General features: G+C 39.4%; 1 protein-coding gene across 10 annotated transcripts in view; it reads left to right on the top strand.

Annotated features, from left to right (window-relative positions):
* The window catches only part of DLGAP1 (DLG associated protein 1), a 988,253-nt gene that overhangs the window by 911,761 nt on the left and 61,907 nt on the right, over nucleotides 1-14,585 (top strand). For all 10 annotated transcript variants that reach the window (XM_030810696.1, XM_030810698.1, XM_030810695.1 and 7 more), the window contains one exon: nucleotides 1,299-1,390. In XM_030810696.1, the coding sequence (XP_030666556.1) occupies nucleotides 1,299-1,390 (92 nt within the window). The remainder of the gene's footprint in view (nucleotides 1-1,298; nucleotides 1,391-14,585) is intronic.

Genomic DNA, 14,585 nt, shown 5'->3' with positions numbered 1-14,585 from the left:
TATAAAAAATTAGCCAGGCGTGGTGGCGGGCACCTGTAGTCCCAGATACTTGGGAGGCTGAGGCAGGAGAATGGTGTGAACCTGGGAGGCGGAGCTTGCAGTGAGCCGACATCGTGCCACTGCACTCCAGCCTGGGTAACAAAGTGAGACGCCATCTCAAAAAAAAAAAAAAAAATCATTTAAATATATATATTTAGACATATATATAAAAGAAGATAGACAAATATACATCAAATAATTGACAATAATTCTTGGGAGACTTTCTCTTTCTACATTATATATTTCTGTATTTTAATTTTATATAACTTACATTGAATTGTTTTTATATTTAGAAACAATATTTCTTAAACACATAGTAGGAAAAAGGAATAAACCTAATAATTCTAAAATTTTCTTCAAATTTGGGTTGGGGCTAATCTGTTGCATAGGTTATTAGTTCTATATGGTATATTTTCTATATAGCTGTAATATACACACAGCTATTTAGAAACTATGGAGTGATATTCAATGTCAATTCTTTATTTAAGGGGAGAAAAATGAAGACACTCTATAGTTTATATTAATAAGCTTAATATCTAAATCTCCCAATGTCAACAATTATAATTACAATACATAAATTTTCCTCTTTATTTTGTATGTTGTTATCTTCAAATTCAAAACTTCCAGGTCAGGCGTGGTGGCTCACGCCCTCAATCTCAACACTTTGGGAGGCCCAGGCGGGCAGAACACTTGAGATCAGGAGTTTGAGACCAGCCTGGCCAACTTGGCAAAACCCTGTCTCCACTAAAAATACAAAAATTAGCCAGACATGGTGGCACATGCCTGTAATCTCAGCTATTCAGGAGGCTGAGGCAGGAGAATCCCTTGAACCTGAGAGGCAGAGGTTGCAGTGAGCCGAGATCACGCCACAGCACTCCAGCCCGGGTGACAGAGGGAAACTCTATAAAAAAAAAAAAAAGTTCCAAGAACACATTTCCATGTAGATTCCCTTCTAATATAGTATTTACAGTAAGATACTTAAGTCTAAGTACAGACTTGCAAATCTGTGGAGGAATCATAAACATTTATCAGCTACCTTGAGAGTGAATAAAATTGCAGTTTACTAAGAGCAACAGAGTCAAAGAGCATGCAGTGAAGGTAGTGATGGCTCCCAGAAAATACACAAATATTGAACAAGGAGGTTACAAATTACAAAACATTCCAGTAATATTAGAGATTTTTCTGATAAAATGTGATGTTTGTTTTTCAAACAAGATGACTGAAATGGAACAACTCTATTTATTTGATGATTTCTCCAGGTGGATGATGCTGAAGAACCTGACAAAACAGGGGAGAATAAAGCACCCAGTAAGTTCCAGTCCGTGGGAGTGCAAGTAGAAGAAGAGAAGTGGTAAGTCCACATGCATGCGTCCTCTTTTGTCTTGATGTTGTGAAGTAAGGTAAAAGTATTTTTCCCCATGATAAATCTACAAAATTCAATGATATTTTCCACTAAGTTTTGGGAGTATTTAAAGGGTGAAGTTGAATCAATATTAGTTCTCTCCTGTACTTTAATACTAGAGACCACTCCATTTGAGTTTTGCTTGCATAGTACTGTAAGCATATTACATACATGTAACTACTGTGTGCAGTACTCTTGGGTTGCCAAACTATACCTCTGAAAAAAAAAAAGAAACCTTCCCATTTGAGACTGTGGACTTTTTATGAGAAGAGAACTTACCTTATTTCTATTTCTATTCCCAACACTTAATAGTGTCTGGTGTTTAGTGTGTGCTCAATGAATGATGAATGAATGAATGAATGAATGAGGAAGATATTCCCTGCCATTATCCTGAATCACCAGTCCTTTAGATTACTCTTTACCTACTTTAGAGCCTTAGTATCTATAAATAGGAAATGTAGGATTTCATAAAATTACAGAATTTGGGGTCAATAATTTCATTTTGTAAATGAGAACTTGATGGAGAGAGGCATGTGAATTTCTCAAACTGGGAGGTTCTTGGTGGGTAGAACCATGTTTTATTGATAGTAGTACCCCCCAGCTTCCAGCATTGTGATTTGCACATACTGAATATACAGTAAATGTTGGCTGAATAAAGTAAAACTGGAACTATGCTAAGAGAAACTGCTCTAAATTATAAATCAGTGTATCATCTCAACTTTGCTACTAACTTTCAGTGTGTTAATTAGGAAGAATCATTTGAATGTCACCTATCCATCCTTCCATTATCCATCCATTCAATAAAATCTATGGAATGCCTCCTATAATCAAGGCTACATGTAACGTAAACTGAAAATCTGAAAAGGAGGAATTTATCAGTTTATGGAAATGGTCCTGTTTTAGAACCTCTCACTATGGATTGACACTGTACTTTTAAGAGGTGTGTATACATATCATATACATATAGTTAATATATATTTATTAATAAATTCTATGTGTGTATATGTAATATATATAGTGTGAATATATATATATATATAGTGTGTGTGTGTGTGTGTGTATAATATGGCAAAAACCTCAATTACTTGTGCACCAACCTAATATAATTATGCAACGCTGGAAGCCCGGAAAACTGGTACAATCATTCTGGAAACAAATATGACAAAAGTTAGCAATAGTTACACATCAATCCGTACCAATTGACCCAAAAATCACACTCTTGGGGCTTGAATTAAATTACTCAATGAAAGGTAAACAATTATGAAACATTATTTATCATTGTAAAAGAAAAACACTAATTATCAAATAACCAATAATAGCATGCCTTTGTAATTTATAGCACCTCACCAAGGTAAACTATTATACAGCTATTAAATATCATTTATTTAAAAAGGTGGAGAAACATGGGGAAATTCCCATGATCCAATGTTAGGTGAAAAAGTTTAATATATAATATCCATGCATAGTGTTCATGCAGATGGACAAGGACTGAAATGTAATATGTACAAATGGTAGGTTTAGGAGTGACTTTTTTCTTCTACTCCAAAAAGTTTTAGTAATCTTTTTTGTGTGTGTGTGTGTTTTTTGAGACAGAGTCTCACTCTGTTGCCCAGGCTGGGGTGCAGTGGCACAATCTCGGCTCACTGCAACCTCTGCCTCCTGGGTTCAAGGGATTCTCCTGACTCAGCCTCCCGAGTGGCTGGGACTACAGGCACGCACCATCAAGCCCAGCTAATTTTTGTATTTTTAGGAGAGACAGGGTTTCACCATGTTGGCCAGGATGGCTTTGATCATCTAGACCTTGTGATTCACCCGCCTTGGCTTCCCAAAGGGCTGGGATTATAGGCGTGAGCCACCGCGCTGGGCCGGTAATCATTGCTTTAATGTCCTAGGCATATGTTTCTTTATTAAGTGTTTTAGAAAAATTTTTGAAAGTATACATTTAGTAGACATTAAAGAAAATATATTCCTGGCCGTGGGCAGTGGCTCACGCCTGTAATCCCAGCACTTTGGGAGGCCGAGGCGGGTGGATCACCCGACGTAAGGAGTTCAAGACCAGCCTGACCAACATGGTGAAACCCGTCTCTACTGAAAAATTACAAAAATTAGCTGTGCGTGGTGGTGAGTTCCTGTAATCCCAGGAACTCGGGAGGCTGAGGCAGGACAATCACTTTAACCCGGGAGGCAGAGATTGCAGTGAGCCAAGATCATTCCATTGCACTCCAGCCTGGGTGGCAGAGCTTACTCTGTCTTAAAAAGAAAAAGAAAATATATTCTTCCATCTCCCACCAGCCCAGCTTGGTGCCTTTTCTCAACTATGTAGTGGTTGACAGCACAGACTCTTGAGCCAGAACACCAAATCCTGGCTGTGCCCCTTACCAGCTGAGGGGCCATAAGCAAATTACTACCCATCTTTGTGCCTTAGTTTTCTTATATGTAAAAAGGGGGTTACAAGCAGTTTCCACTATAAGCTAAAAGGAACTCAGAAGTCACCACTCCATCTTAGCAAGTAAAAATCTCAACAAACTAAAAAATCAACATCTCTTTGTATATCTCTCAGAGAAGGGAGGTCACAGGGCACACTGCTTCTCCCAAAATTGGAGAAACAGACAGACAGATACAGAGAATTACAACTTACTGGAGTAGAAACACAAGTAGAAATGTCTGCAGGAACCAGTACAGGGTAAGAAAACGTAAGCAGTAACTGAAGAATTGTTGGAGGCTCAATATTGACAACTCTGAGAGTTAAAAGCTCCAAGGAAACCCAGTCAGAGAGAGCTCACACTTTTGTGAGTTTAACCTCCAGGAACTCTACCAGGTCCTCAAAGTGAATACCAGAGAAAAAAAATCTCCTTGTGCTTCCAGAAAGGGGAAGGAAAAAAGAACTACTTTGAAATATGCCAGCACTTTCTCTTCTTATTCACAAAGCCTGCACGCAGCAGAAACTATTTTACCAGAACCTTTTGCTGGCTGGGGTTTTATCAGAGCCTAGAACCTACCTGGGGGAAGGAAAACACTCAGCTCTAGTTCCCTCTAGCCTTCCACATGGGGGAAGGGACATACCCAACCTCAGCCCCCTTCAGGCATCTTATCCCACATAAGGGAAAAAAAACAACTGAGAAACACTGATGAAGTTCACAGTCCAGGAGCACAGGCTCACCAAAAGGCTGAGACTAATCATAGAACTGTAGAGCACTTTTCCCTCACACGCACCTTACCAGTACATTACTAAATGCCAATTTACCACAGTTCCTTTCACCCAGTACATCATGCCCACTTTTCAAAAAATTACAAGGCATACTAAAAGGTAAAAAACACAGTTTGAAGTGATGGAACAAGCATCAGAACCAGAGCCAAATACGGCAGGAATGTTGGAATTATCGGGCCAAGATTTTTTTTAAATTATGATTAATATGCTAAGGGCTCTAATGAAAGAAGTAGAACATGTAGAGAGATGGAGAATGAAAAAGTATTCTAAGAGAGATTTACAAAGAAATGCTGGAGATAAAAAACACTCTAACAGAAACAAAGAATATATTTGATGGGCTCATTAGTAAACTGGACACTAATGTCTAAGCTTGAGGATATAACAATAGAAACTTCCAAAACTGAAAAGCAAAGAGAAAGAAGACTGATAAAAAGCCAGATCATCTGGGCACAGTGGCTCATGCCTGTAATCCCAGCACTTAGGGAGGCCGAGGTGGGCGGATCACCGGAGCTCAGGAGTTCAAGACCAGCCTGGCCAACATGGTGAAACCCCATCTCTACTAAAAATAAAAAATTAGCTGGGTGTGGTGGCACATGCCTGTAATCCCAGCTACTTGGGAGGATGAGGTAGGAGAATTGCTTGAACCCGGGAGGTGGAGGTTGCAGTGAGCCAAGATTACGCCACTGCACTCCAGCCTGGGCAACAAGAGTGAAATTCCATCCCCCCGAAAAAAAAAAAGCCAGAACAGATTATCTGAGAACGGTGAGACAGCTACAACAGGTGTAACTTTACCTGAGAGAGGAATACAAGAAGGAGAGGAAGGAAAAAAGAACAGAAGCAATATTAGAAGCAATAATAACAGAATTCCCCCAAACTAATGTCAGACACTTCAGATTCAGGAAGCTCAGAGAATACCAAGCAAGATAAATGCCAAAACAAACAAACACAAACCAAAAAACTACACCTAAGCACATCATATTCAAACTTCAGAAAAATAAAAGACTTTAAAAATCTTGAAAAAAGTGAGAGGGAAAGAACATCTTACCTATAGAGGAGCAAAGATAAGAACTAGGCCGGGTGCAGTGTCTCACATCTGTAATCCCAGAATTTTGGGAGGCTGAGGTGGGCGGATCACTTCAGCCTGGGAGTTTGAGACCAACCTGGGCAACATGGCAAAATCCTATCTCTACAAAAAATACAAAAAGTTATCTGGCTGTGGTGCATGCCTTTGGTCCCAGTTACTCAGTAGGCTGAGGTGGAAAGATTGCTTGAGCCTGGGAAGTGGAGGTTATAGCGAGCTGAGATCACACCACTGCATTCCAGCCTCAGCGACAGAGAGAGACCCTGTCTCAAAAATAAACAGAACAAATAAACAAAAAAGATAAAAGATAAGAGTTATATCTGGCCAGGCGCAGTGGCTCATGCCTACAATCCCAACACTTTTGGAGACAGAGCAAGACTTAGCTTAAAAAAAAAAAAAATTAACCAGGTATGGTGGCACATGCCTGTAATCCCAGCTACTTGGGAGGCTGAGGCAGGAGAATCACTGGAACCCAAGAGGTGGAAGCTGCAGTGAGCCGAGATCACGCCACTGCACTCCAGCCTGGGCGACAGAGTGAGACTCCATCTAAAAAAAAAAAAAAAAAAAGAGGGAGAGAAGAGGGCTTGTGCAGGGAAATTCCCATTTTTAAAGCCATCAGATCTCATGAGACCCACTTGTTATCATGAGAACAGCATGGGAAAGACCCACCCCCATGATTCAATCACCTCCTGCCAGGTTCCTCCCCCAACATGTGGGAATTGTGAGAGTTACAGTTCAAGATGAGATTTGAGTGGGGACACACAAAACTGTATCAGTTGCCCAGGATGGACTTGAACTCCTGGCCCTAAGCAATCCTTCCACCACAGCCACTTGAGTAACTGTGACCACACAGATATAATTATAATTATTATTATTTTTTTTTTTTCGAGACGGAGTTTTTGCTCTTGTTGCCCAGGCTGGAGGGCAATGGCATGATTTCGGCTCACTACAACCTCTGCCTCCCGGGTTCAAGCAATTCTCCTGCCTCAGTCTCCTGAGTAGTTGGGATTACAGGTGCCCGCCACCACGCCTTGCTAATTTTTGTATTTTTAATAGAGACAGGGTTGCACCATGTTGGCCAGGCTGGTCTCAAACTCCTGACCTTGTGATCTTCCTGCCTCAGCCTCCCAAAGTGCTGGGATTACAGACGTGAGCCACGGTGCCCGGGTACCCTCTTCTCTTGTCTACCACCATGTGACATGTGCTTTTCACACTATGCCATGATTGTGAGGCCTCCCCAGCCACATGGAACTGTAAGTCCTATAAACCTCTTTCTTTTGTAAATTGCCCAGTATCAGGTATGTCTTTATCAGCAGCGTTAAAACGGACTAATACAGCAACATAGCAAGGCTTAGTCTCTATAAAAACACTCAAAAACGAAAAAAATTAAAAGAAGTATATCCAACTTCTCGGAAACCATGCAAGAACAGAGTGAAATATTTAAAGTATTAGGAGAATAAAAAACCAAAAACACCCATCTAGAATTTTGTACCCTGTGAAATTATCCTTAAAAGTGAAAGAAAAATAGACTATTTCAGATAAACAAAAATTGAGGGAATTTGTTGCCAGCAGACCTTCAAGAAATGTTAAGAAGTTCTTCTGAGAGAAGGAAAATGACATAGGTCAGAAACTACAATAAAAACTTTCATTTTTCTCTTTTTTTTTTTTTTTTTTTTTGGAGATGGAGTCTTGCTCTGTCGCCCAGGAAGGAGTGCAGTGGCAGGATCTTGGCTCACTGCAACCTCTGCCTCCCAGGTTCAAGAAATTCTCCTGCCTCAGCCTCCTGAGTAGTTAGGATTACAGGCACCCGCCACCACATCTGGCTAATTTTTTTGTATTTTTTTTTTTTTTAGCAGAGACGGTGTTTCACCATATTGGACAGGCTGGTCTCGAACTCCTGATCTCTGGTGATCCGCCCACCTCAGCCTCCCAAAGTGCTGAGATTATAGGTGTGGGCCACTGTGCCTAGCTCATTTTTCTCATTCATAATTGATCTAACAGATAAGTTTGGTTCAAAATAGTCAATAGCAAATAATGATAGGGTAACCACTAAAAAGAGGTAAAAGAGAAGTAAAATTAGTATGCTAAGAAAGGAGAGAAAATTCAATCACATAAATGCTCAATGGAAAACTATTAACAGCAGAAAAAATGTGAAATACAAAAATAAGAAGAGCAAAGGTAAAAAAATAGAAAATAGTAACAAATACGGTAGATGTTAATTCGACTAGATAATCAACCCTTTTCCCATTTAGAAAAAAATGTGCAGCTTGCTGCCAGCGCTCATTTAATTTTACATAAACATGCCTTTTTTTTTTTTTTTTGAGACTGAGTCTTGCTCTGTCACCCAGGCTGGAGTGCAGTGGCACAATATTGGCTCACTGCAACCTCTGCCTCCCAGGTTCAAGCAATTCTCCTGCATCAGCCTCCCGAGTAGCTGGGATTACAGGCACGTGCCACCACACCTGGCTAATTTTTTTTTTTTTGAGACAGAGTCTCGCTCTGTCACCCAGGCTGGAGTGCAGTGGCATGATCTCAGCTACTGCAACCTCGCTGGTTCAAGCGATTTCTCAGCTACGAGTGGCTGGATAGGCACACACCAAAGTAATTGTAATTTAGTACAGATGGGGTTTCGCTGTGCCAGGATGTTTGATCTCCTGAGTCGTATCGTCATTCATTAAGTGTGGATTACAGGTGAGCATGCGGCCATTTTTCATTTAACTGATAAAATAATGAAAAAAATAAAAAATTTAAATATATGTACATTTATTTACTCATGTATAAATGAAATGAATGGCAGCAATGATACAAGGAACAAGTGGTAGGAATTGGAAAGTATTAATTATTACAAAGTACTCACAAAACCTGTGAAGTGTCATAGTGTTATATGAAAGTGGATTGGGGCTGGGAGCGGTGGCTCATGCCTGTAATCCCAGCACTTTGGGAGGCCGAGGCAGGTGGATCACGAGGTCAGGAGTTCAAGACCAGCCTAGACAATATGGTGAAACCCCGTCTCTACTAAGAATACAAAAATTAGCTGGGCATGGTGGTACGTGCCTATAGTCCCAGCTACTCGGGAGGCTGAGGCAGAAGAATCACTTGAACCCAGGAGGCAGAGGTTGCAGTGAGCTGAGATCGTGCCACTGCACCCCAGCCTGGGCAACAGAATGAGACTCCGTAAAAAAAAAAAAAAAAAAAAAAGTGGATTGGATTCGTGGTAAATGCATAATGCAAACTCTAGGGCTCTAGGGTAATCACTAAAAAGAGGTAAAAGAAAAATAAAATTAGTATGCTAAGAAACGAGAAAAAATTCAATCATATAAATGCTCAATAGAAAACTATTAAAAGCAGAAAAAATGTGAAAGACAAAAATAAGAAGAAAGAACAAAGGCAAAAAATAGAAAATAATAACAAATAATGGTAGATGTTAATCCAACTAGATAAATAATCAGTTTAACCCTTTTCCCATTTAGAAAAAATGTGCAGCTTGCTGCCAGCGCTCATTTAATTTTACATAAACACACTCCTTGAGGCTGAAGCAAATATGACTGATTTTCAATGTGCAAATAAAATGTAAAAACTGTTCTTCAAGTTATTTCTAAACAGAACTAACATCAGAATCATCTGAATCATCAGAATCATCTATTTCAGAAAAATTGGATTCATCAGATGAATCTTGGCCACAACTCTTTGAGGACAATGTTAATGTCACGTGTAGGAATGCTACGTTTTCTAGGATTTGCCATTTTCAGCACTGGAGAATTACTATATTTTCTAAATGCAAATACCACTACTAAGACCAGAATGCTATAAATAGGATGATGTCTTTGTTTCCAAAGTCAGTATACTAGAGCAATGTGAAAATAATAATAAAACAAAATATTTTGTGGCAAAGTTATCTTGTGTTAAAGGCTGTAGCTGCAGGTGCCACCAGCAAGTATTATCAGGGCAAATAGGAACAGGGTTAAACATTAGTATTTTACATACACCATTAAAAGACAGAGATTGTCAGAGTGGATAAGAAAACAAGACTTAACTATATGTTGTCTACAAGAAACCCACTTTAAATATAAAGACAGATATAGATTAAAAAGTAAAGGAATGGAAAAACAGAAAATGTCTAGCACTAATAAAAAGAAAGTGGGAGTAGAAATATTAATCTCAGACAGAGCAGACTTCAGAGCAAAGAAAATTATCAGGGATAAAGATGATGATAAAATAGTCAATTCTCAAAGAAGACGTAAAAATCTTTAACATGTATGCACCTACCAACAGAGTTTCAAAATACATGAGTTCTAGCTGGGCCCGGTGGCTAATACCTGTAATCCCAGCACTTTGGGAGGCCAAGGTGGGCGGATCACTTGAGGTCAGGAGTTCGAGACCAGCCTGGCCAACATGGTGAAATCCCATCCCTCCTAAAAATACAAAAAATAGCCGGGTGTTATAGCACGTGCCTGTAGTTCCAGCTACTTGGGAGGCTGAGGCAGGAGAGTCACTTGAATCCAGGAGGTGGGTGTTGCAGTGAGCCAAGAGCACTTCAGCCTGGGTGACAGAGTGAGACTTAGTCTCAAAACAAACAAACAAAAACTACAAAATACATGAGTTCTTGAATTGATAGAACTGCAAGGAGAAAAAGATGTATCTACTATTACAATTGGAGACTTCAACAATTCTCTGTCAGAAATGGACAGATCAAGAAGGCAGAACATCAGTAAGGACATAGTTGAATGCAGCAACACTATTGAACAACTAGATATAGTTAATATCTATAAACTACTTCATCCGACAACAACAGATTACACATTCTTCTCAAGCTCATATGGAACTTCACCTAGATAGAGCAGAACATATTCTGGGTCATAAAACAGATCTTAACCTTTTTTTTTTTTTTTTTTTGAGACAAGTCTCACTCTTGTCCCCCAGGCTGGAGTGCAATGGTGCGATCTTGGCTCACTGCAACCTCCACCTCCTGGGTTCAAGCAACTCTTTTGCCTCAGCCTCCCGAGTAGCTGTGATTACAGGTGCCCGCCACCACGCCCAGCTAATTTTTGTATTTTTAGTAGAGATATGGTTTCACCATGTTGGCCAGGCTGGTCATGAACAAATTTTTAAAATTATAAATCATATCATATCTGCTCTCAGGCCACAGTAGAATTAAACTAGAAATCAATAACAGAAAGATAGTTGGAAATTCCCCAAATACTGAGATTTAACAGCGCACTTCTAAATTACAAATGAGTCAAATAAATCTCAAGAAACTAAATATTTTGAAATAAATGTAAATACAACTTTTTTTTTTTCTTTTGAGATGAAATCTCACTCTGTCGCCCAGGCTGGAGTGCAGTGGTGCGATCTTGGCTCACTGCAACCTCTGCCTCCCGAGTTCAAGCAATTCTCTTGCCTCAGCCTCCCGAGTAGCTGGGACTACAGGGGCACGCCACCACGTCCAGCTAATTTTTATATATTTTTAGTAGAGACGGAGTTTCACCATATTGTCCAGGCTGGTCTCAAACTCCTAACCTCGTGATCCACCCACCTCAGCCTCCCAAAGTGCTGGGATTACAGGCGTGAGCCACCTCGCCGGGCAGAAATACAACTTATTAAAATTTATGGAATGTGGCAAAAGCAGTGGTTAGAGGGACAGTTATAGCATTGATTGCATGTATTAGAAAAGAAGAACAATTTAACATCAATTATTTAAGCTTCCACCATAGGACACTAGAAAAAGAAGAGCAAATTAAATCCAAAATAAACACAAGAAAAGAAATAAATAAAATTAAAACAGAAATTATGAAATTGAAAATAGTAATCAATAGAGAAAAATTAACAAAACCAAAACCTGACTCTGAAAAGATTAATAAAATGATAAACATTTAACCAGGCTAACTAAGAGAGAAGACACAAATTACTCTTATAATATGAGACATGAGCAATCCATATGCCTTGGCCTCCTAACGTGTTGGGATTAGTGGCATGAGCCACCTTGCCTAGTCAACAGTTTCTTACAAAACTAAATATATTCTTTACCAAACAAGTCAGCAATTTTGTTTCTTGGAATTTATCCAGATGAATTGAAAACTTATGTTCACCCAAAATCCTGCACATGGTTATTTGTAACACCTGTATTTACCCAAACTTCGAACCAACCAAGTTGTCCTTTAGTAAGTGAATGGATAAATAAACTCTGGTACATACAGATAATAGAATATTATTCAGCACTAAAAGTAATAAGCTATCGAGCCACAAAAAGACGTAGGAAAAACGTCAACGTATTATTACTAAGTGAAACAAGGCAATCTGAAAAAACTATATACTGTATGATTCCAACTATGTGACACCCTAGAAAAGGCAACAAGACAGTAAAAAGATGACTAGTTGCCAGGGCTTGGGAGGAAGGAGGTATGAATAGGCTGAGGATGTCTAGGGCAGTGAAACGATTCTGAATGTATAATGCAATGGTGGATACAAGAATATACAACACAAAGAGTAACCCTACTGTAAACCATGGACTTTGGGTGATAATGACAGCCAGTGTAGGTTCCTGAACTGCACCAAAAGTGCCACTTTAGTGTGAAATGTGGATATTAGTCGAGGCTGTGTGTGTGTCAGGGGAAGGGGTGTATGGGAGTTCTCTACTTTGTGCTCAATTTTGCTGTGAGCCTAAAACTGTTCTAAAAAAACAAAGTTTATTAATTTTAAAAAGGGGTTGGAGGAAAGTGGATTATAGCATTAACCTCAGTGTGTTGTCCTAGGGTGTTTTGTTTAATATAGGTAAAACTTTTAGAGCAATACCTGATATATACAATGTTCTGCGTGTTTCCTAGTCTAATAAGCACTCAAATAGAATCTCTCTAAAGAAAGAAGTTTCAAGAAAATAATTATGCTGCCTTTTCTTCAAAAAAAAGGGGAGAAAGTCATCTCCTTTACTTTACTTCAAACATTTCTCCTGCAATCAGCCAGTCTATCTTTCCAGTTTTTTATTTTTATTTTTACTTATTTATTTATTTATTTATTTATTTATTTATTTATTTATTTATTTATTTTTGAGACAGTTTCGCTCTTGTTGCCCAGGCTAGAGTGCAATGGTGTGATCTTGGCTCACTGCAACCTCTGCCTCCTGGGTTCAAGCGATTCTCCTGCCTCAGCCTCCTAAGTAGCTAGGATTATAGGTGCACGCCACTACACCCAGCTAATTTTGTATTTTTAGTAGAGATGGGGTTTCACCATGTTGGTCAGGCTGGTCTCGAACTCCTGACTTCAGATGATCTGCCCGCCTCGGCCTCCCAAAATGCTGGGATTACAGACGTGAGCCACTGCCCCCGGCCTCAGATTTCATTTCCACAAGAATGCTAAATATTGCATTATTTGGTCATACCTAGTAGCAACCTGAAAAACTTCATACGAGCCATTTTTATCATTTTTTTTTAAAGTTGAACTTTATTTGAATTATTGAAGTTTGTAGAATGGTCAGTTCCTCAGTAAACTCAGTAAAATATTTAAAATTCATCACCAAAACGGTTGGCAGGCCAATTTTAGTACTTAGGTTTCCAAAACATACCCTTCTTCAAAGGTCACTTTATAGTTAACCACTGTAAAGTAAATAAGCATTTAAATTGATGTTAATCATTGTTTTCAACCTCTCCAAAAGAAATCCATTGTCAAACAGGAAGAAGGGATTACCAATACCTTCTGTCTCTAACCTAATTCTTTTATGATTTTGCTGGTTGTAATTCATTTAGATAGGATCTTAAAAAGCAGTATCGGGCAGATGGGATTACTTAATGACAGCTGAGGGATTTTTTTTTTTTTTAATTATCTGGTGATAAAGATGAGGCTGTTGTTTTCACACTGAATGGCCAGTAACAACTTATCTCTTCCTTTTTCAAATAAACAGACTGATAAAAGACAGCAACCTAACAAAAAGTGAGAAAAAGAAAGAAAATTGAGCTGAGAAAAAGATCGTGCAAAGAAATGATTAAAAGACCTTGTAAGAGGCCGAGGGACTCATTTCCTATTGAATCAATTACAATTTAGGAACAAAAACTAACCCAGCAAGGCCCACCTAACTGATTGATCTATTAAGGAGTAGACTTGTAAATTTAGTGTGGTTTTCAGTGTTCCAAATCAAAACAAAAAGAAGTAAGTTAAAAACTCATTAGTAAAAACTAAAAGGCACCAGGTAGCCCTATCTGCTTCAATAACAGGAGTTGAAATGGAGCATCACAAATATCCCTGTTACATTTGCAGGCCACCATGACATTCTCAAAATGCCATGGATTGCAAATGCACATTGTCCATTCTCTGGGGCTGCCTCGCGGTGGGGACCGTGGACAGAGGAATGCTGTCTAAAGATCACTAGTTTAAATGCCGTGGCAGCAGGAAGCCAGGGATAATGAATGCGTATGTCGTTTTGAAAGGAGACTGCTTCTCTCAAGCCAGTGCAGAAACCCATCATCTTCATCAAACATTAGCTGTTTTCCCCCAATTCCTGTTTCACAGGTCAGCTAGTGGTACCGCTCTATAGGACACACATAGCATGTGTTTGCTGATATGCAGGACTGATCCTGAGTAAAGCAGGCAAATCTTGGCAACACCTCCCCAAGGGGCACTCGCCTCCGCCAGTGCCCCCATGCAGAAGTCTCCAGCATCATGTCCCGATTGTCTCTCATCCTTTTGATGGTCCCCAGGAATTTGTATGAGGTCCTTTTGTCTTTCAGCCTGATAATTAGCAAACCTAGTAAGCCAATCCTTTCTGTTGACTTAGGTGAGAAAGCTAAGAGGCTCCCAGGAATCTCCCATTTCCTTCCAAATAACAACTGTATTTTAACAGTGGCTTCAGACTAGACTTTCTTACATTA

The sequence above is a fragment of the Nomascus leucogenys genome, chromosome 4 (genome assembly GCF_006542625.1).
Source record: "Nomascus leucogenys isolate Asia chromosome 4, Asia_NLE_v1, whole genome shotgun sequence".
NCBI classification, from domain to species: Eukaryota; Metazoa; Chordata; class Mammalia; order Primates; family Hylobatidae; genus Nomascus; species Nomascus leucogenys.
This window is presented reverse-complemented; position numbering and strand designations above follow the sequence as displayed.